Source organism: Apaloderma vittatum, unplaced genomic scaffold, assembly GCF_000703405.1.
Source record: "Apaloderma vittatum isolate BGI_N311 unplaced genomic scaffold, ASM70340v1 scaffold10895, whole genome shotgun sequence".
Classification (NCBI taxonomy): Eukaryota; Metazoa; Chordata; class Aves; order Trogoniformes; family Trogonidae; genus Apaloderma; species Apaloderma vittatum.
The window spans coordinates 27448-50729 of record NW_009718815.1 but is presented as its reverse complement, the minus strand read 5'-3'; the positions used below and the strand labels follow the sequence as shown (position 1 = coordinate 50729).

The 23282-nt window shown below is 41.6% G+C and overlaps 1 protein-coding gene across 1 annotated transcript; it reads left to right on the top strand.

The window, feature by feature from the left end:
- The first annotated feature begins 6242 nt into the window (after positions 1–6242).
- On the top strand, positions 6243–17869 carry ST3GAL5 (ST3 beta-galactoside alpha-2,3-sialyltransferase 5). Its single transcript, XM_009870394.1, has 6 exons — positions 6243–6364; positions 8141–8246; positions 10911–11254; positions 12743–12929; positions 16145–16303; positions 17545–17869. The coding sequence occupies exons 1-6, from the start codon at positions 6315–6317 to the stop codon at positions 17806–17808; spliced, it is 1110 nt and encodes a 369-aa protein (XP_009868696.1). The 5' UTR covers positions 6243–6314; the 3' UTR covers positions 17809–17869.
- Positions 17870–23282: the final 5413 nt, after the last annotated feature.

The window sequence follows — 23282 nt, the reverse complement described above, 5'->3', positions numbered from 1 at the left end:
AACAACAAACAAACCCAACAAAACCTACCACCTAATTAGCTACTTTGTTTTTACATCTTGGCCCTTACCTCTGATCTCTGTGTGTTTCAGTACTGCAGAAACAAACAAAAGTAATTTTAACTGTAAATTTTACCAAACTGTTTTTCCCATTGTTACATAAATTAAGAACATTCCATTCAAATGTTATAACAGCCTTGAAAGCCTTAATGAAAATTAATACCTCATCAGTTTGGATGAGTAAAATTAAAATGTGTAAACTTTTCAAGGGCACAGCTTTCGCATGTCATCACAGACATTAGTGTTGTAGTTGTCACTTAATTTTTGTCATCTGTTTTCCCCAGATGCATCCCAGGAAACAATCTGCAGTTGGTTTAAGTTTTGTTAAATGTATTCTTCTGATTCCTTGTGTAAAGTTTTGCAGTACGTCTGTGGGGTATTTTGTGGTTGTAGAAAGCCTTGGAACAGGAAGTTCATGCAGACTTCATTGCTGATAGTGTGCACAGTATCTTAATAAATTGAATATCTTGCTCAAGTTTATTCCATGTGAAAACACCTTCTATGCCTTTTAACTTTGCCTTGCTGTTTTGGAACATAACTGTTGCTCAGAACCAAATAGCTTTCATTTTGTCATTTACTGGATTTGGAAGCGTGTGCTTGAATTAATAGCACAAACAAGGGAAGTGGAAACATCCCCTGAGTGGGGTTACGGTGGGGGCTTAATAAAGGGTGGTGAAGGCTGTAGGTATATACCTCATTCTGCACTCGAATGCAGGCTGGTCCAGTCCTGTCCCCATGTTGGTCTGAGAGTCCTTGTCAGGGTAAATCTAAGAGCTGTGCATAACCAAACACACAATTTTCAGGGTGTGGCGGTGGTCTTGCACAGCTTGACACGTGCTGCTTTTTAGTTTTTTAGCATTCCCACGTAAAAAGATACCCTGAAGTCTTAAATCAGTTGCTTCTGAAATATTCCAAGTGTGGAAATTTTGTCTGCATAAGAATGAGATGAAAGCAAATCATGGTGAAATGAATAATACCACAGAAAGCTTTGGAGTGTGTTTCTACTGATGGACAATTTAGCTTTCGCAGCAGCTTTGCACAGATCACTGAAGTTGAGTAGATGAAAAGCAAATTTAAGTCCCCTGAGTCCTCACTCATTACACCACAATGAGTAGCTACTGAAATGCTGATGCAAAATATCTTTGTAATACGGCATTACTATTGAGACATCTTTTGTACACAAATTGAGACATTGGCCTTTATGGCTCCCAAAACAGCTGTAGCCCCTTTCTGAGAGAGTGTAGTGGTGTTTGGCAGTGATGTTTGTATGCTGATGCCATGAAAAGGCTGAAATCAGAACTTAATAGCCTTGATGTGTCTATTAAGCAGGTATTCTTTTTTGCAGCGCTGGGCAGGCCGGGGATAGCTCCACCTAGTGTGTCCCCGTGAAGGGCTGAACATACAGCTTTTATACAGTTTAAATATACATATTCATACAGTTTCTGATAACTCATTAACATATATTGCTACCCACTCCTGCATATGCAATACAGTCTTTAGGTGGTTGTCAAGGGTCTCAGGTGGTCATTTTACTTCATCATGATAGTCTTCATCGGGGTGTCCTTTTGATGGGCTCCATTCAATTAACTCCTTATCTTTGCTAAGAGACCTCCTAGGCTGGTTCTGCCTATCTTAATGGCCTTTGGGAGTCCTGGGACGTTCCATCTTTGAAGATAAGAGCATCCTGTCCTTGGGGATAAGCTCCCCTCTTAGAATACCTTTGTCTCTCACCTTTGTTCTCCCACTGATTCTGCTTGCTCAAGCATATTAAGTCTCCTACATACCAGCTAAAACTACAGTTCTGGCTATAAATATGACTCCAGCTAAAACCACGGCTTCAATGCAAACAAGAGAATCTGGATGCTGTAGGCACAGTTTTTCCTTGTTGCTTTGTTTCTGAACTGCCATAGTTCTCTCTGTAAAATCATAGATTTATTTTTTTCTCTTTTCTTTTTTTCCGAAGCTCAGGAGGACTGTGGGAAAGGTGCACTTTCAGGTGCTTGTTACTGCCAACTTTGCTCTTTTGAGCACTCCTACACCATTCTAGCCAGTCATTGGCTTAGATAATGGTATAGAATCAAACTGAGTAACTCAGTTTTAAAAGAAGGCTGTGCTGGGCAGATGTGTTTTGACTTGATATATCTGTTTGTATTTATGTTTTGATCTAGAAAGGAATTGTCTGAAGTAAACAAAATGGACAAAAGTCAACCTGAAGTAAACTGATACAAATGAAATGAAAGCTGGGATTGTTTCAGTTATATAAACAAGTTAAAACCATTGAGCATACTAAGTAGGAAGTGTTGGCCTTGGAAAGGATGTCCTGACCTGATTAAATTCTCTGTGTTTACTTGTTACTTTGTGCACATCCAGGAAGAGTGAAGCAACCATTTGGGGATGAGTGGAATTCGTTTTGCTCAGAGGCACAGAATTTCTGATAGCGCTCGTTTATTGCAGTCTTGCATTCCTTGTTAATCTCTTTCTGTCTTCATCACTCTCCACCTCTTCAGTTCCTTCTCCATCTTTCAGATCTCTTGCAGCCTCCTCTTTGTTTTGAAAGGCTTCATGAAAAGTACATCTGTTGTGGGATCTCTGCATACAATTCTGTAGTAGGAAATTCTCACCCTTGGAGGTGATTAAAAGTTTGCAGAGCTCTCTTTAATGATACAGCAGAGGAGATTGACTGTGTTATTCTGTGCTGCAGGATAATTCCAGGAGTATGTTAATGCCACTAGGCAATAAAAGGTTTTATATATGTTGAACAGTATTTCACAAGCAAGTCCTTTCAAATTAGAGTGGAACGTGGGTTCTGGAATAGGAAAGACTTAATTTACAAAGAAATAAAACCTGCTTTGAACAAAGCAAGGGCAGTGAGGCTTTAACCTTACCTTGTAATTCAAGCTGTAAAACTTTATGGATTTGATTTGAACTGCTGGAAAGTGTGTTCCCTCCTCAGTGTTACAAATACCAAATGACATCCTGAGGTCTAGAGGTGGTATGTTGTTGCAGTGATTTTCTGGTAGCAGAATCCTCTGATACCTGGCCTGACAGATTCCTTTGTGTAGAATCCGCTCTGATCTAGGTTCCTGTAGAGTGTGGTCAAGTTACCTTTTTATGTTGTTTATTCAAGAGAGAATTATTACCAGCATTGTTTTCTAGTGAAAGTAGCTGAAGCTTGCTTCCTGCTTTTTATTCAGCATTTCTTCTTTTTGAAAAAAGAAGTGCTTTAAAAAAGAGAAAACGTGCACTGTGCCCCTTGTTTGTGCTGGTCTGAGTCAGTCACCTCCACAGTGATCTGCCTGCAGGTAATTTCTGTAGTTTGTGGAGTTTCCATGTGGTCTGCAGGTCTTGTTCACACTCTCCCCTGCTGTGTCCTCTAATCACCACTTGTTTCGTGTGCCACATGCGACTGTGCTGGCAGGCTCCAGGAACTGGGGCTGCTGCCTGTGTGTGCTGGTAACATGTTCTCTGGATAAGTGTCATCTCCAAGATGTGTTGGTATGAAGGTCCTGGGTCCCAGGAAATGATGAGGGGTGCTTAGCTGTTTTGTCTGACAGGAGGGACATTTGTCATACCTGGAATATAAGAGAATTGTGTGAGTCCTGCTGGATTGGCACTGGACATCACAAGGTAGAGCAGTTTGGCTTGTTGGTCCATAACTGGCACTGGGGTGTGGTCCCTGTAACAAATTTTGCTGATGTGTGCTTTACCTGTGTGGACTTGGCTGATTTGCTGAAAATCTTCGCTGGGAGCAAAATGAATTTGTGATGCGGATGAATGGGGTGCTGGTGCCAACAACACCCAGTTTGCTTGTATGGGAGGCTGGAGCTGGCTTTGATTTCCAGCTCGGCTGCTAGCATTCTGGGGGACCTTGGGGTGTCACCTGTTGGGTTTTGGTTTACCCTATCCCAAGACAGGCATGATGGTACTGACCTTGATGAGTACAGTGCTTTCAGATCTGCTAAAAGGTGTTGTTTGACGTATTGCTGCTTTGTGACAAAAGCCTACCGAAGGGTGTGACAGTTCAGGGAGTCTGTGCGATTAATAAATACAGGTAGACAGGTAAATTTAGGTTCTGAACAGTATCGTAATAACCGAGTTACCTATGTTTGAGGTAAGTGGTGAAGTTTTCTGCTGGCAAAACCTATTAAGATTATTTTTGCCTTGCTCTGTTTTGTGGGTTATGATCTAGAAAATATCACTCAACTGTTATCTGCTCTTCAAAGGACTTAAGATGCTGATGTCAATCTTTGTTTCTCCTTGTCCCACCCTGTCTCACAATCGTTTGTGACTTTTGGCTTTCTGCCATGTGTATCCAAGTAGTTGCTGAGAAATGGTGCGTGACTCTGCAAAGAGAAGCAGACTTTGAAGTCATCTTCTGACTTGGATATCCCTGAAATTTCAGTGGGCTGGATTTGAGATCTGGAGGGGATGCTTCTGTCTCACAGCTCCTTCATCCTGAGGATTAAGAACATCAGTTGTTTGTCCAAACAACCCACTGTTTGTCCAAAGCTGAACTTGCTCTGCTACTTGCAATTTTTCCCCTTTCAGGGAATGCTGGCAGTCAGCATTAGCATTTTCATAGGCTAACTGCATTAAGAGTGTTTGTAGTGCTTCCTCATTGTCTATCTGACGAGTTAAAGCAGTCTGCAGTCTATCAATAAATGTAACATAAGGTTCTTGCGGAGCCTGCCGGTCTGCAGTCTATCAATAAATGTAACATAAGGTTCTGGGTGCCCCTGCCGTATCGCTGCAAAAGATAATTGCCGTACCCCTACTTCAGGGACACGTCTCAAACTTTTCACTGCTAATATAGTTACTTGTTGTAAGATGGGCCTTGCTAAATTTGCTTGAGCTTGCGGCGTGTCATATTGTCCTTGTCCCATATATTCTGCCGTACAACCTGGGGTTAAATTTGCAATATTATCCATAGTCTGAACCGTGGCAAATTCTCTATACTCTGCCCACCAAACAGGATATTGTGCTGCACTCAGAAGCAATCTCATCAGAGATTTCCAATCATATGGTGTCATAGTATGAGACTCTCCAATTGTTTGCAACAAATTCCTGGTATAATTATTCTGCAGCCCATATTCTCGAATGGCCTTCCGTACTTCTTTAACAACCTCATACGTGAATTACTGATATTCAGGCGGTCGGTTTGGCTGATAGCAGCACAGGACATGCCATCCACATAGTGAAATCGCCTTTCTGAATAGCTGCCTCCTTTATTTTCTCAACAACAGATTTATAGGAAGGTGCCAACACAGACATCACAGGACGCTCTAAAAATTCTGTTAGGGATGGCTCTGCCGCTGCATTTGGTAGTGCCGCTCGAGCAATTGTTGCAGGTGGATTTGAAATGCTGATAGGAGGGGGCAGCCGTGATTTATCTTTCAGAATTTGTTCTGCTGTTGGAGATTCCACTGCCATCGTTTGAAGAGACTTTATAGATGGGTCTGACTCCTTTTCAGGATCAGTAGTATCAGGATCACATGAATCCACAGACACTTCGGGAGCCGAAGTTTGTCAGGTCCCTGTTTGGATGCTGTTTGTTGCGGAAGAGTTTGTCAGGTCCCTGCTTGGGTGCTGTCTTCAGCTGAGTCTTTTTCTTGTCAAGTTTCTGTCCGGGAGCCGTCTTCGGCTGAGTAGTTTATTTGTCGAGCCCCACGTTGGGCGCCATTTGCGACGGGCTGAAAGGCACGGACTCAGCTCTTGAGAGAAGCTAAGACAAAGTTTATTAGCAAGAAGCAGTATTTATGGGTTACAAACAGGAGACCAGACTATACAGTCAGAATTGTTATTCGCTCATGAGCTCCTAAATACTCTGAGCACACTGTGTAGATTTTTTTTTCCTCTGTTTGTAGTCTAATAATTACTCAAAGAAAGTGGAGTTTGCCCAAGATCAAACGGCAACGTTTGACAGTGATGTAATTGCAATTACTAGACTTCAGGCTTATGAAGAATTCAAGGACCTGGCAACATGTACACATTTTCAGAATTATGTCCTGGTGGTGTATCTGAAATTAGTACGTTGGTCAGAAAGAGGTTAGGAGCAATTCAGTATTCTTGACACGATAACTAAGAATCACAATCTTCTCTGAGTGTAAGTCGACAGTCGTCGGATGTCCTGTGAACTTTTTTTTCAATTTGGCAAAAGTTACGATTTTTTTCTTTCTTTTTTACAGCAATGCTGAGTGACAATAACTCTGTGAAGCCGAGAAGTGATTGTTCACCTCCTGTGCAGTGGTGTAAGGTGGATGCACATGAAGATGAGAAGACCAAGTCGGTTTTTAAAAGGTACTTGCAAGTAAGTGTCATTGTCACAGCACCATAGAGATCAGTTGCTCTCCCCCTAGGCAGAGTGGTTACAAAAAGGGTGCAAAAATCAAGGGATGAGATTGCCACAGGAACTGACTGGAGGGTTAGGGACACAGCTTTTCCTAGGGCACTCAAAATGCTTTGGGGAGCCTAGGCTTTCTTGTAGAAGCTCCCAACTCAATGTGAGACTTTGCTTACAAGTATTTCCAGCCTTTTTTGTATCTAGACGTGTAACAATGTTAACACTCTTGTACAGTCTAATAACTGAAGAAACTGAAGGGCAGTGGGTATTTAGTGGGTATTTTGGGGAGGTGTCTTTCATCGTTAATTTACAAAGGCTGCTGGAATGCTCTATAACAAAATCTTACTCTATTGTTTGTAGTTTGACATCAAATTAGAATTAATGAGTGTGTGTTAGTGTCCTTCCAGAACTGCATTTTAAACCGAAGAAGTTCACTACTGTGATGCCTCTCTGCCACATGATTCTTTAGGTCTTAAGTGTAAAAAAAAAAACAAGGCCAAACTATTATATCCACTCATGTTTTGAGCACTGAATGGTGCAGCCCCAGCTGAATCTAGACATACTTGATAAACTTCTGAGAATGAGAACGAGCCTCATTCGTCTGCTGCAAATGCCCTGTTTTCTGCCGGCTGGCTGATTTCCAGGGGCTGCAGCCTGACATGCTAATGAAGGTTTTAGACTCAGTTATCAGTGCAAAATTCAGTCTAGTTAAATCAAATGCTAGAACAGTGTTGCTTTTCCAGTGGTCACCTTGTCTACAGCATATACTGCAAACCAAGTGCCACGATTGCATTTATTAGTCTATGTGGTACAAGCATTTAAAAAAAAAAAATCTTGGAAACTTGTATTAACTTCATCTGGAAAAGTTTCAAGAAGCACTGAACACTCGGTAGGTTGTATATTTTTTAAAGACATTTTAATAAATGTCCAGTCCTTAGGAGACCATAGGAAATGAAAATTAATAATGAAGTTCAAACTACAAACTTGAGCGACAGCCACAGCTCTAACCTAGTAATGATGCATTTTTTTCTGAGAGGTAAGATACGGAATGAACCAGGTGAGTATTTGGAGATCAACAGTGAGATTCCTTAGGAATGAGAAAATAGTAGATCAAAAGTATGGATAGTCTGTATTGCTTGATTTTTAAAGTTGGGCATCTTTTGTGTGTTTTTGTTTCCTCTGTGTGTTTTAGGAGTGTCAATAACTAAATTAGGCTTCTCAATGTAAACCAGAGCATCTAAATTCTGTGTTCTGTCCTGCCAGTGAATTGAAAGCTTTGTTTGTGAGTGATGGCCATTGACCCCAAATACTGTAATTTCAAGTTCTGTTGTTTGCGTGAAAATGCGTATTTCAAAATAGAGTTTCCCTTTAAAGTAGGAAAGCAAAAGTCACTTTTGGTTTCTTTATGTGAGGAGAGCTGTTTGATGCATCAGAGATGTGTTTAAGATATATGATGCAGGCATAGAACTGAAGAAATCGGTGTGTCAGTGTGCAACATTTTCATTATCAAAGCATCTAAATATATTTGTACTTTCCTGCAGATAGCTCTGAAGATCTGTGAAAGATTGACAGTGAAAACAAAAGTTTTTCTTGGTTTGAATGAAATGCAAGTATTCACTTGGAGTTCTTCAACTGTCTTAGATTTGTTAAAAAATAGTCATTTAACAGTTAATCTTTTTTTCCCAGCAACCTATTATTTTTTCCCCTTCTTTGCTAACCTTACATTCTCCTGTTTGTTTTTAGACTTCTTGCACTGTTTGTGGTTGGAGGGTGCTTCCTTTATATCCTCAAATTACATTTTGGCCCTGGAGAATGTGACAGAACAAAAGTGGACCCCGATCGTGTAAGGGTAGGTATTTTTTTGGCTTTTGTTCTCTTTAACTTGGCTTAAAATGTTATTAATTGACAATATAAGACTTTTAATGATCTATTTAAAAAAACTCCACTAGAATGTTGAACTTATCCTGTGAGAGGAAATATATTTCACTTCATGCCGTAGAACTTCTGGGTTTTGTTCTTGTGGAGTGACAATAGAAGTGCATAGAGAAAATGGGTTTTTTAGGGTAAATGAGGTAACTGTGGCTGTTGAGACTAACATCTGAAATGGCATCATACTATGGTGTAGAAAATTGATGCAAATGACAAGTAACATAAACCAAAGAACAAGTAACAAGACACTCTCCATGATATTTGAAAGTCAGGTGTCATGGCAGATATCATGGCAGTCAGGTGAAGTCCCTGGTGACTGGAAGAAGGGAAACATTGCACTCAGCTCTGCAAAGGGTACAAAGGAAGACCCTGGGAACTACTGACTGGTCAGCCTCACCTCTGTGCCTGGCAAGATGATGGAATAGATCCTCCTGGAAGCTCTGCTAAGGCACCTGGAGGACAGGGAGGTGATTTGAGACAGCCAGCATGGCTTCACCAAGGGCAAGTCCTGCCTGACTGACCTAGTGGCTTTCTACTACGGAGGGACTACATCTTTGGACAAGGGAAGAGAAATGGATGGCATCTATCTGGATTCTACAAGGCCTTTGATGCAGTCTCCTGCAACATCCTTATCTCTAAGATGGAGGTGGGCAGATTTGATAGGTGGGCTGTTTGGTGGATAAAGAATTGGTTGGGTAGGGGTCAATGGCTCGATGTCCAGACGTGGTGTCCTTCAGGGGCTGTGATGGGACCAGCGCTGTTTCATATCTTCATCAGTGGCATAGAAAGTGGGATTGAGTGCACCCTCGGCAAGTTTGCAGATGACACCAAGCTGAGTGGTGTGGCTGACATGCCAGAGGGAGAGGATGTCCTCCAGAGGGACCTGGACAAGCTGGAGAAGTGGGCCCATGTGATCCTCATGAGGTTCAACAAGGCCAAGTGCAAGGTCCTGCGTGTGGGTTAGAGCAATCTACATTATCAATACAGGCTGGGGGATGAAGTAACAGAGAGCAGCCCTGCAGAAAAGGACTTGGGGGTCCTGGTAGACAAAAAGCTGGACATGAGCCAGCAAGGTGTGCTTCGCAGCCCAGAAGGCCAGTCCCATCCTGGGCTGCATCAAAAGCAGCGTGGCCAGCAGGTCAAGAGAGGTGACTCTGCCCCTCTGCTCAGCTCTGCTTTATTGAGACCTCCCCTGGAGTAATGTGTCCAACTCTGGAGCCCTCAACATAAGAAGGACGTGGAGCTGTTGGAGCAGGTCCAGAGGAGGCCACAAAAATGATCAAAGGGCTGGAGCACCTCTCCTACGAGGACAGGCTGAGACAGTTTTGGCTCTTCAGCCTGGAGAAGACTCTGGGGAAACCTTATAGCAGCCTTCCAGTACCTGAAGGGGGCAACAGGAAAGCTGGGGAGGGACTATTTACAAGGGAGTGTAGTGATAGGACAAGGCGCAACAGTTTTAAGCTAGATCAGGTAGATTTAGATTAGACATTAGGAAGAAGTTCTTTACAAGAAGGATGGTGAAACACTGAAACAGGTTGCCCAGAGAGGGAGAGGAGGCTCCCATCCCTGGACACATTCAAGATTGGGTTGGAAGGGGCTCTGATCAACCTAATCTAGTTAAAAATGGCCCTGCTCGCTGCAGGGGGGTTAAACAAGATGACCTTTAAAGGTCCCTTCCAAACCAATGAATTCTATGATTCTATGAACATACTGGGGAGGGGGGTGGGAAACAAAAGCCCCAAACCCAACAACACACAAACCCAAAGGTTTGTTTTTACCTAAGCTGGTTTGCTAATCTACTTTGCCTTGTAGTTGCTCAGATGCTTTTGGAATCACAGGGCAAATGTGCAAGAAGGTGCAGATCTTTGTTCATTTATTTATTTAAGGTAGCAGGTACTTACTGCGGTTACAATTTTACATGTGACTTTTAAGCTGGTGTAACGGATGCTGATAATGCTTTCACTTAATTCTTGATGACGGTTCTCTGCCTTTGATACTTAACCTGTTTGCTCTTTGTAACAGTACTTACCTTGGCTTAAGAGTGGTTACATTTCTGTCATTGAATGTCTCAAGGCGAAGCCACAGGTGTTGTTTCCTTTTGACTAGTAAGCAAGTCCAGGCTGCAGTTTCACAGAATTTTTACCCACTTGATGTGCCTCTGGTAAAATCCTACCACGGACAGAACTTGGGTCACTCAATTGAGCAGCAGAGTAGAACTCTGCTTTCTGCTGAATTAAATGGGTAGAAGTACATCTAGATTTTTTTAATCTATTCATTAAAGTAACAGTACAAATGTTCTCAAATGGCTTATTTTCACTTATCACTTGCCAGCTAATTTATTCTTTAGAAAATCTCCTATCCAGGTTTAAGGCTTGGGTGGAAAGAAGTTCCTTTGCAGGTTTTCACCCTGCACTGATTAGTATCTGTGTTGCAATGAATGCTTTAAAAGGTCTTGTATTTTCATGTTTAAGCTTTCGTTATAAATCCCTTTGCTTGCTAAACTGCTAGTGGGCTGCATTAGGAGGGCTTTCTATGTTTCTGAAGCTGGCTTTCCTCACTGAAAATCCTGTATATTTTGTTCTAGAGAGCACAACAGTATGCCGATGCTGTGTTGCAGGAACAGTGCCGACCTTCTTATGTGAAGGAAGAAATGCGGAGGTTATTTGCAGATAAATACAGCAAGGACTTATCTCCCTTTGTAAGAAAAAATATAAATGAAGATGAGGCTTTGTTTAAATACGAACCTCCTTTTGGATTTCACAAATTCTTTGATAAGCTTAAAAATCTTCTTGAACTCTTACCTGAGCATGATTTACCAGAAGATTTGAAGTCGAAACACTGTAAGCGCTGTGTTGTTGTTGGCAGCGGTGGAATTCTTCGTGGATCAGAACTGGGTCGCTTACTGAATCAATTTGATATTGTTATAAGGTACGAGTCTTCCATTTAAGGATCGAAGCTGCTTCTGCTTTATGAGCTGACTTTGTTTTTAAGGAGAAAGTATCTCTGACGCTTATGCACCTTAAGACAATTTCTGAAAGTGCTTTTTGAGAAATTTACTAATGACTTGAAGTCTGGTGAACATGACAACTTATTTGCTCCCAAGATGGGAATTCACTGTGATGATTTGTGGACTTCAGATACAGAAGAAACATGGGCAGAAATCACATCAAAACCAGTAAAATCATAGACAAGCAGACAGTCCTTTTTTTTTTTTTTTTCCCCTCCCCCCCCCAAAAACCGAAAAAAAAAAAAACAAACAGGCCTTCCTTTTTTTTTTTCCCCCCCCCCCCCCCCCCCATTCATATATTTGTGCTTCCAGAGGTAGGCTTTAGGACTCACCTCTGCCTTTTCCCCCTTGGTTAGTTCAGATGTGTATTTGAAGGATTTTTATCGCACAATAAACGGTTTTCAAACACAATAAAATTTAATTGGTGTTTCAGTATACAGTTTGCTTACACACTATATAACATGCTTATCTTTCCTTGTCTTTACAAGATCAGTGCAGACTTTCTGTGATTACCTGTGTTTTCTAATGTCTTAATTAAATGAATACATGTTCTGTATTCATGCCCTCTGAACATGACTGTTTGAATTCTTCTTCTTTGGATTTTGAATCATGTAAAGTCACAAGTACCTTTAGTACACGCGTTTTCCCAAGTTGTTTTGTAAACTAAGACTGCTCCTCTTAAAAAGGGAAGATTTGATTCATTGAATCAATAGCTTGTATACAAAGGTAAGCAAAGCTGTTGGCATGTGGAGGGGCAGAGAACTTGCACTGACTGTTTTCTGAAATTAGGACCGGAAACGTAAAGGTGGCTTTTTGCTGGACTTTGTTCTGAGCTCTGATGGAGCTGGATGATGATATTCTTGTCAGCGGTGTATTTGCATCTGAAGCTTTTGGTGAGCTGGAATGGTGTAAACCCACAGGATGTGTTACGTTGCACTGAAGGCATAATTTGAATGCCTTTCAGCGTGTAGTACTCGTATGTGTGTACATATATATATATTTATACATATATATATAAAAGATAATGCAGGCAACTTCCTGTGTATTTTCTTTCCCTTCTTTTAAGCCTCTCTGACTTGGCGCCAGGCAATGAATACAAAATTCTGCAATGCTGTTCTAACTTGCTTTTCTAGTCAAGCTTTTCTTTTTGAAGTTTTGCACTTGTGCCAGTTAATCCAGAAATAGAACTGGCTTCCTCTCAAAGATAAACGGTGGATGAGCATGTGAGGCGAGGGACATGGAGATACTGAGAGAACACTTCACTCTGCTCTGTTAAATATGTGGGCCAAATAAAAGTTCTTTGATTGGTGTCTGATATTCTAATGAGATTGTAACCCATGTTTATTAAATGTAGTTTTTCTCCATTGTGGTGTGTGGGTTTTTGAATTTGATTTTTATTTTTTCATTAGGTTAAATGATGCACCGGTTCAAGGATACACAGATCATGTTGGTAACAAAACAACTATACGGATGACTTACCCAGAAGGAGCTCCCCTTTCTGAACACGAGTATCCTCCTGCTAGCCTGTTTGTGGCTGTTTTGTTTAAAAGTGTTGATTTCAATTGGCTGCAAGCAATGGTGAAAAACGAAACCTTGGTATGTAATGTGGTGGTGTAATGTATGTGTGATTTTTGGTTGTGTGTTTCTAATGCTTGAGAAGCTGACCGATGTGTTACTTCCTGTTTTATTGTAGTGAGAATCTTTTATGTAATTTTCTTGGGCTTTTTTTAGCTCCGTCTCCTGGTTACAATTGGTCCCAGCATTCACGCTGAAGCTGCATGCTGACAGTAATGCTTTTTTTTTTTTCCTGCAGATATTGGTGGTTTGCACCAAGCTACATGATATACCGAGTGTTTACTATAGCAGAATTTATTTCACGTTAGGTTTAAGCGAGTTGTTCAAGTCTGCAGAGCCTGAAATAGAAGTGAGGTTTCTGGCTGCCAGTCCATGTTTTCTGAACAGCTGAAATCTGTGCTGCTACAATAGGCATACAGGCAGTGGTTCCAAAATTAAGAGGTTGTCTATTTCTCACTGAATATGTAAAGTGCAGAGATTCCTAAGAAACTGCTAGAAGGGCTCCAAGTTTCCAAACTCTCTTTAAATTGGTGGTTTTCACCTCATTCAATCTTCAGGCAGATAATTTCTGCAAGTGAAAACCAGTAGCTGGGTTTCCCTGACCACAGACTGAAAACAAGTGCCCTGAATTATTGAGAGAGATATAGAAGAAGACCTGCCAAGTTTTTTAAGAGTTTGATACATACTAGTTTAGATAGTTCAAGTTCTCTAGTTAACTTGGTGATCTTTTTTTAATTTTTTTTTTTATTTTTCCCCAATCTGAGACCATATGGAAAGGTCTATTTAATATTGACTATGACTGTGTGTGCAGGCATATTGCTTTATTTTGAATAACCTGTGTGTGTTTTGTAGAGGGGAGATTTTCCTGAATGCATAAATTTGTACAAATTTAAGAACTTCTGCTCCCTGTTTTGTTTTTTTTTTGTGGTTGTAGGGCATTTTTTGTTTGTTTTTTACCAGGGCAACACACTGTTAGTCTATGACCTTTCCTGCAGCAGTGTGCCAATTTTGATAACCAGCAGCTTGAGCCGACTCCCTAACTTCCTTGTTTTACAAAGTATCTGACTATTTCTGAGGTTTGGTTTTGAAGAATGACTAGTACAAGGATAGCTTTCTGTATTAAAACTGGGGTTTTTGTGGATTGAAAAGCAGGATTTCTTTCTGGCATCTACAACATCCCCTGTTAGTAACAAGATTGAAGTATGTGCTTTTTGAAGAGCACGGCTTAGGAGGGCATCTGCTCACTCCTATCTCCTTCCTTGCTCTGGTGTCTTTGGTGCAGGGAGCCAGTCTTGGGAACTGATTTGGGAGCAGGAATACTGGAAAGAGTCCACTGAAGGGTCACGAAGATGCTTGAGGGACTGGAGAAAAGCTGAGGGAGCTGGGGCTGTTCAGCCTAGATAAGAGAACACTCGGGGAAATCTTACTAGTATACATAAATACCCGAGGGGAGGGTGCAAAAGGGATGGAGCCAGGCAACTTTTGGTGGTGCTCAGTGACAGAACCAGAGGCACAAACCGAAACATGCAGGAGGATCCCTCTGAACATCAGGAATTTTATTTTTTTTTAACTGTGATGGTGACCAAGTACCTGTGCAGGTTGCCCAGAGAAGCTGTGGAGTCTTCATCCTTGGAGATAACTCAGAAGCCTTCTGGATGTGGTGCTGGCCAACTGGCTCTAGGTGGCCTCGCTTGAGAAGGAGGGTTGGACCAGATGATCTCCAGAGGTCCCTTCCAATCATCACTCTGTCATTCTGCGAACTGAGAACATACTTCTCTTTTCAAATACTAGGCTTTCAGTTGGATCTGCTGTCTGTACAGTGCTGGTACTTCAGTAAACTGATTGGGAGCACAGGTAGGAACATGGGACCACAGCAGCCTAGATTGGATCGATCTGCTGGAGGGTAGAAAGGCTCTACAGAGGGACCTGGATGGACTGGATCGATGGGCCCAGGCCAACTGGATGCAATTCAATAGAGACAAGCGTCCCTCTGTACTCAGCACTGGTGAGGCCGCACCTTGGGTATTGTGTTCAGTTTTGGGCACCTCCGTATAGGAGAGATCTCGAGGTGTTGGAGCGAGTGCAGAGGAGGGCAACAAAGCTGGTGAAGGGCCTGGAGAACAGACCTTATGAGGAGCGATTGAGGGAGCTGGGTCTGCTCAGTTTGACGAAGAGGAGGCTGAGGGGGGATCTCATCATGCTCTACAATTACTTGAAAGGACATTGTAGAGAGGTTGGTGCTGGTCTCTTCTCACAGGGAATTAGGAACAGAACCAGGGGGAATGGTTGCAGGTTGCAACAGGGCAGGTTTAGGCTGGACATTAGGAAGAAATTCTTCACGGAAAGAGTAGTCAGACACTGGAACAGACTGCCTGGGGAGGTGGTTGAGTCGGCATCCCTGGATGTGTTCAAGTGTCGTTTAGATGTGGTGCTGGGTGATATGGTTTAGGGGTGAACTTGTAGTGTAGGGTCACTGGTTGGACTCGATGATCCCAAGGGTCTTTTCCAACTGGAATTGTTCTATGATTCTGCGAATTTGAGCTGCTACAGAGTTTTATCTTAAGGCCTGTTTAGGAAAATACAGGTTTATGTTGCAGCTATATCAGCTTCAGCATTTGCTTAGTGTTACCCATTATATGGAAGACTTGCAAAATTAACCTGATGTAATATTGTTTTTTCCATTAGCACGTATCTAATTGACTGCAGGTGACATAAGATTGGACTCGAGCTTGTCGAGTCGTGTGTAAATCCTCTTCTGAAGTGTTAGATTTGTCACTGCAGATGCTGTCAAACAGCAGCTGTTCAATTCAAAGCCTGTGCAAAATTGTTTTAGATCTAGTGCTTGCTTCAGAATTCCTGGTTAACGTTTGTGGGAATCTGCACTTCCCTGTCTTGTTAGTGCTGCCTGCTCAGTTGTGCTGGGGAAGGTCCAAAGAACCTGGAGATGCTGGTGGATATGTTGACTGCTTAAACAGAAAATGCAGTCAAAATATTCAGAATAAACAACTCGTCCTTCTGCTGTCCTCTCTGCAATTCCAAATACTTGGATGATTTTTTCCTCTTTTGGGTCAGTCACTTGAGCTGTACACTGGTATTCCTGAACAACCTTAGCTATAAACTGTTTGCTGAATTTCTCAGAATCACCGATGGATTCTATAACTTGTGTACTGTGCCTGCCATATGCTTTGTAGTCTCAAAGCTGACCTTTGCTAAACTATTTTTCTTCCTTCTTTTAGCCTCTGTGGGTGCGGCTCTTCTTTTGGAAGGAGGTTGCAGAGAAAATTCCATTTACGTCAAAGCAGTTTCGGATTCTGAATCCAGTCATCATCAAAGAGATAGCTTTGGACATTTTACAATTTCCTGAACCTCGATCAAAATTCTGGGGTTGGGATAAGGTAAGAGGTTTCCTTTTGGGGGAAGGCGACTATAAAATATCAAGTGAAATAAGAAACTGAAAAAGTTTTGGGCTCTTCCTTCATGTAGCTTCTCTGTGCAGTTTCAGAGCTGGTCTCAAGTTGCAACAAAATTAACATGCTCTCAGAAGACTCTTGTGTTTTCGTGTATAAAATCAAAATAGGATTTCAGCTCGCCTCTTTCAGATGAGGCATTATTCCTGTGCATGTTGATGTGAAGTGGCCTGTTATGCAAAGCATTCAGATGCAGCGAGACATAAATCCGTTTCAGTAGCATCGCGTCATTGTGCCTGGTGTTAAATATTCAAAACAGACATTTGATGCATGTTAAGAACAGCCCTGTTAAGTCAAAGCAGGAATCAGCTATAGACAGATGTGTCTCCAGCTGCAGAGAGAGCGTGGAAACCAGGCCGGTGTAAAGCAGCCTTCCAAGCTGTTGGAATTGGGATCTATGCCAGCATGCTCAATAGCAGCTGATGGGTATATCCTTCCTCTTTGTCCTTTGCTCCAGCAATAGTATGGAGTGATTAACTGTCCTATTTAATTATACCCTGCATTCTTGTTATTTTAACTATTTGTTTGAGAAACCAGATGTCACTGGTTCTCTTGAACTATGAAAAATCCTGAATAACTATCATCTTTCTACCTTTTGTGTGAAAGCATTTAATGGTGGCATTATTGCACAAATTTTGAAGGATTTTCTTACATTTACTTATCAAAATTATGCAACATACCAAGTTGTGTGTCTGCTAGTTGAATTGTAGTATACATGCCTTCCTCACAGGTTGTTCAGTGAAAAGTCATGTTCCGAAGAATACTCTTAGAGACCCTGTTGTTCAAGACTGGAGTAAGCATGCTTCAAGAAATGTCTTGTCAGGAGTTGAGTGTGTGGAGTTGAGGCTTTGCTTGTAGTTTATCTACATAGTAATAGGACATCTTGTCTTCACAGAAAAAAAAATCGGTATTGACAGCCAAAAGCCTTGTTAAAGGCAGTTACTCAAATTGTATTAGCATTTGGTATTGAAGTTTTTAGTTTTACTTGAGCATGTAACTGAGGTTTAGTTTTAGTTGTAAAAGATCTTAGTTTTAGTTGTTTCACTGATTTCACTTTTAAGTGAGGAGAATTGACAAAGCTGTTCAATTTTCTGAAATGTTTATGAAAACTAATAAAGGTGAATATGTTTGATTTCAGCAGGCTTCATTTTTCCCTCTTTTTATTTTAGAATGTACCTACAATTGGGGTCACAGCGGTTGTTCTGGCCACACATTTATGTGACGAAGTGAGCTTGGCAGGATTTGGCTATGACCTCGATCAGCCCAGCACACCTTTGCACTATTACAACAACCTCTGCATGGCTGCCATGAATGGACAAACGATGCACAATGTGACGAGTGAAACAAAATTCCTGCAAAAACTGGTCAAACAAAAAGTTGTCAAAGACCTCACTGGTGGGATATATTGTGAATTCTGCAGCAAAGACAGCTAGTGATTCAAGCGCAGCGTGGTTTGGATTTGTTAAATTTCCAGAGGTTCACTGGAACAACCTTTTCACTGTCTTAGGTAGTTCTTTAAACTGTGTATAAAATGGACGTGGAACCTCTGCTGCCTCTTTTTTTTTCTAGTGTCAAGTTCAATTTGTTGGACTTCTGTTTTGATGTCAGATTTTACTTTGCACATTTTTTTTGTGAATAACAATTTGAATGCAACTTGGAATTAAAAGAGAACCATTTAAGACAGTTCATGTTTTAAGTTGTCAGAAGAAAAGCAGAGTTTGTGTTTTCAGGTGCACGTGGTACGCACAACACTAGCCTGAGTTGTCTGCCAGCATATGAGGGTTATTTGCCGCTGAACTATTGTTTTTGTTGATCCAGTTTTTTGGGGCGTGACTTCTTTTCATCCATGCCATGAAAAGAAAGGTATATGCTTCTCGTGTCTTACATTTCATGCAACTTGAGCATTGTGTTTCCCCCTCAAATGTTTAAAATCTTTTGGGTTTGTGCCAAAATTTTGGAGGGCGGTGGAGGGGGAGAGTATGGAAGTGGAGATGAAGGAAAACTGTTGTGGCAACAACCGAATAGCGAGTACTTTGGGGTTTGTGATTAATATTAAAAATCATTGATGCTTTAATGTATTGGATTAGAATTCGGCTTTATCATGAGACGTGGTTGGGCACAGGGCACGCTATAAGAAGATTTAACCAGTAGGAGATTTTTGCCTGAACCACATCATTTGTCACTTCCGTAACACCCAGATAAGTGTTTCCAACTAGTTGATTTGCAGCAGAGTTCAGCCACTCCAATTAAAGAAGTGACATTAATACAAATTCTGTCATTTTCTTGAGAGACTTGAGAGTTGCTGGTTCTAGGAAATGTTTTTTATGAATCTTCCATTTAGCAATAATAGAATCTACAACTAGGTTAAAATTTCCATTGTACTTGATGATCCTTAAGTAATTAATTACAGATATCATAACCCTAGTAGTTTACAATAATGATAACCCTTATGAACTCTAGTGTTGATTATTTATTTGAAGAGGAAGATAGAGCTGTTGGCTTTCCTGGATCAACTTTTAAGTCAGCAACTGGGGGAGCTTGTGTAAGTTAAGAAGAAATTCACCTGGAGAAAGTAGTATGATCTAGTAGCAAGCTAGATAACTGCTGAAAACAGCGTACTTCCAGCCTTTTTTTAATGGTCTTGTGACTGGAAATCAGTGCATTGCAAAAACTGGACTGCCGATCTGTAAGCAGGTTTTGATGCTGATTTTCATTTTGTTACTAGCAGAGTAGTGGGTATGACTGTGTTTGCACTGAGTAGTGTTGTTGCTTAGTCTACAGTATGTGAAAAACCTTGTCTGGGGAATGAAAGCTTGTTAGCAGATTGATCAGCAGTTGGCCTAGAAATGTTATTCATAATCATGGACTCTCCACACAGGGAGCATTTCCACTTAATGGGTGAAGATATGAATGTAGTTGTAGTTTAAATTTTCAGAATATTAATATGAGAAAGCAAAATTGGGTTTTTTTGTTTTGTTTTTTTTCCTCCCATGGAGAGAAGATCTAATGACTGATGAAGTTAGGATACAGGAACAGCAGACTGACTGCTGCTGTTGTAAAAGGCAATAATGACATCAGATCGTAAAGCTTAACTCTAAAGAAAGTTGTGGACCTCATTTTTCATAAGTCTTATGTACCTATATGTCATTGAAAGCCAGCAGCAAGATGGGAGTAAATTTGAAAATCTGATTCTTATCTCTAGCACTGTTTGTGTTTATAGCAATAGTTAATCTAACTTCTCCTCCTCCATGAAACACATTAATTTTTGTACTAGCAATAAATTTCTAGTCTTTTATCTTGTAAGAGTAATAGTTATATTGTTTAATTTAATAATATTTCATATGTGAAGAGTTTTATACAGATCGTCTTTTAGTTAATATATTAAAATGTGCTAATTATTTTCTCCTGGTATTTAAACTGGAAGCAAAGTACCTTAATTTCATTTGGTATGAGTGAAATTTTGGAAGAGTTCAGAACGTGTGCATTGGGAGGACACCCTGAATATGCCAAAAATACGTGTTTCAGAGCACTCGGTCCCTCACCAGTTTGCTTTAGCTGGTAATTTAAAAATAATTGGTTGATTAATGTAAATGCCAATAGCTTTTTGGAGGTGCTGTATTTACTGTCAAATTCTCAAATTTTGTTGATGAATGATTAGATTGTTTTCCCACCAGTCTTACGGCTTGTCCTAAAACCTTGTTCTCCGTGGTAGTTTATGCTGCATTGAATATGCCTGCACAGACTCAACCATCCGTGAAATGGCAGCAAAGTTCAGGTTGCAAAAAGCAATAAACTGATGAAACCACTTTCTATTTATGCATTTGTCTCACAGTCTGCGATTTGTTCTGCCTCCTTTATTAAGGGTTTTGCACGTCTTAGTGGTCCAATTCACAGTCTTGATGCAGTCCCAGGCACTCAAGAAGAGGGAACTTCCTGGCTGATGGTATATCTTTCTCTTTTCATTTAAGCCTTTTTATTACCTGTCTGTGGAGTTATATCTTTCTGGTACTTGGAAGAAAGAATCCGTCTCAACATTGACCATATCATACGCGTCAAGGATTTTGAAGTTAATGTGGATGTGAGTATTTCAGACTGGTTTATGGAACTGGCCTTAAATCCAGGGATGTGTGTCCTCCAGTGCTGGAGACAGACTGCAGCTTCAGTCTTGCTGTAGGTTCTTCATTTCCCAAGGAAGGATAACCTTGCAGGTTTTTAAAAAAAACAAAACACAAAAAAGTCCTGCCTGTTGGGCTTGAGATAATTAACTCCAGCAAAACTGGGGTATGATATTTAAAAATGCCAACGATGGAAATCTAGACACTGTTGAAGAAACCGTTGCCTGAAGTGATATGTGACCAGATCCAAACATGAATTAAAGGGTGAATGTGAAGAGGGACAGCTGAGCCCTGCTGAGAAATGCAACCCCTTTGTTCTGCAGCCACCCAACAGTGGAAATGTTTACCTTCTTGCTGTAGCACAGATCATGACCTGAAAGTTCCCGAAGCTCTTGAGAGTTATTTTTGTAGACAGCTGGAGGACAAAGTTTGAGCAGTTCAGCATCAGCCTTGCCCTGTGTCTCATGAGGTGTTGGAAGGTAGGTGACCCACTCATCCAGTCCCTGAGGGGCTTGGTCACACCACATGTAAAGCTCCCTGTGTGTCACCTTTCAGAGGCACACAAAAAGTGCTTTTCTTGCTACAACCAGAGGTTCCTGTGCTGCCTATGGGGTTATTTCCTTTATTTTCCCTAAAACAGCCCTGTGAGCAGGAACAAAAGCATCCACCCCTGTGTCCAGCTTTAGTGTGAATCATAAACATGGGTGTTGCCTGTCTACATTTCAGCGTGTCCCCAGCTGAAGGGGATGTGGGTCACAAGGTGAGCGTTTTTAACATTTCACCAAAATTTCACACAATTTATACGTATATAGAATCTTCTCCACCATTCCTGGGAAGGAGCTGTGGTGGCTCATAGCTCTGGGTTGGTCAGTGCATCGCTTTTGATGGACCTCTGTGCTGCCGTGAAGGAATTCCGCTCAAACTCTGCCTTTATTTCTTGCTCCTCTCTGTATAAAGCTTGTTACACCTCTATGCTAAAAGCAAAAAGACGTAAGAAGAATGCAGTAAGCTGCCTTCCTTGAAGCGTGATAAGGGATCTTTTTGTGGGGACCTGGTATGCGTTCCCCACAAGCTGAAGTTCAAATTTTATCACATGTGACTCTCGCAAGGTCCTAAGTTGAGCTGTGGTGGCGGCCTCCTCCCTGGAAGTGTTTAAGGCCAGGCTGGTCTAGTGGGAGGTGTCCCTGCCCATGGCAGGGGGATTGGAATGAGGTGATTGTTAAGGTCCCTTCCAAGTCAAACCATTCTGTGATTCATGAGTGGCAGCTCTGATGGTCAAAGCAGGAGGTGGGCATTAAATTGACTGTGCTGTGACAACTTCTGTGGTTTATATTGATATGCAAGGCCAAAAATTACCAGGACTGGTTTTCAGGCAGGGGAGTGGAAAGGCAGGGCTGATACAGAGTTTGTTAATGTCTTCAGCTACCTGTCTGTTCCAGCTCATTTACTCTTTTCTTCTTGCTCATGCACTTGAGTGTCACCTCTTTGTGGCCTAACAAAAACAACCACAACCCAAACTGTAATTGAATCTTAATTGAAATTCTTATACCTGATAACAATTGCATTTTCCTGCCTGGGAATTGGAATTAGAGCTGCTCAGGCTTGAAGAGTTGAGCAGGGCTGAATGAAGGTGGTTTTATGTCCCTTTGGGGTAATCTGCCTGGTCATTAGTTTTCACAGCGTTGTCTCTCTTGTGCTTGGGCCAAAACCAACTTATTCCCAAGCTCCTACATGTGCCCTTGAGGAGAACAAAGCCTTCTTGTTCAGTGTGGCTGCTCCTGCTCCTTCCTTGTGGACAGCAAGGAGCCCTGGGCTTCGGCTTCAGCAGCCATCGGGTGCTGCAGCTGCTCCTTGGCAGGCACAGCCAAGGATCAACAGGAACACGATGGGCAAGTTGCAGAAAAACATTCTGGTTTCAGTCTTTCTGACAAAGGAAAACTAACAATACAAGAAGCCACTCAGTGCTAAGCTTTGCACTTTCTTTGCAATTTTCTCCCTTTCTCCAGCCTGTTTCTACCTGATCTCAACTTAAAAAAAAAAAATTTAAAAAATCACATTTCGCACAAGCTGGAGTTATTTTCCCACTACCCTGAGGACCTGGTGGAGCTGATGGAGAAGCTGCAAAAATTTTTTCTCTGCAAGAGTTGTATTGTTGCTCTGTGAGGGGCGATGGCTTTAAACTGAAAGAAGGTAGATTTGGATTAGATGTAAGGAGTAAGTTATTCATTATAAGGGTTGTGAGGCAGTGGAACAGGTTGCCCAGAGAAGTTGTGGATGCCCCATCCCTGGAAGTGGTCAAGGCTGGGTTGGATGGGGCTTTGAGCAACCTGGTCTAGTGAGAGGTGTCTCTGCCTATAGCACGGGGGTTAGAACTAGATGATCTTGAAGGTCCTTTCTAACCCAAACCATTCTATGATTTATATTTTTTTTGCCCCTTGCATCCCTTTTGGTTCTGGCCCCTTTATTTTGGAAAGGGAGGGTTGTGCTGGTTTCCTGCTTTCTGAGCCACATTGCATATTCCTGTGTGCTGCACAGGGCTACGATGTCTCAGACCTCTTCCTGAGGCTGACCAGCTGGAGAAGTTCAGGTGGAAATGGTTTGTGCCCAAGGGATGTGAAGGCATTTGCTGTGGGGTTCAGAGGCTGCAGCAGAGAAACCTGAGAGGACTTGGGGAACCAAGGGATATGGTGGGCAGGAGGTTTGGGACAGGTGGATCTAGAGGGGAATGAAACCAGGACCTTGGTGGTGGTCTAAAAGAGGCAGGAATATGCACACATCTCGTTTGAATATCC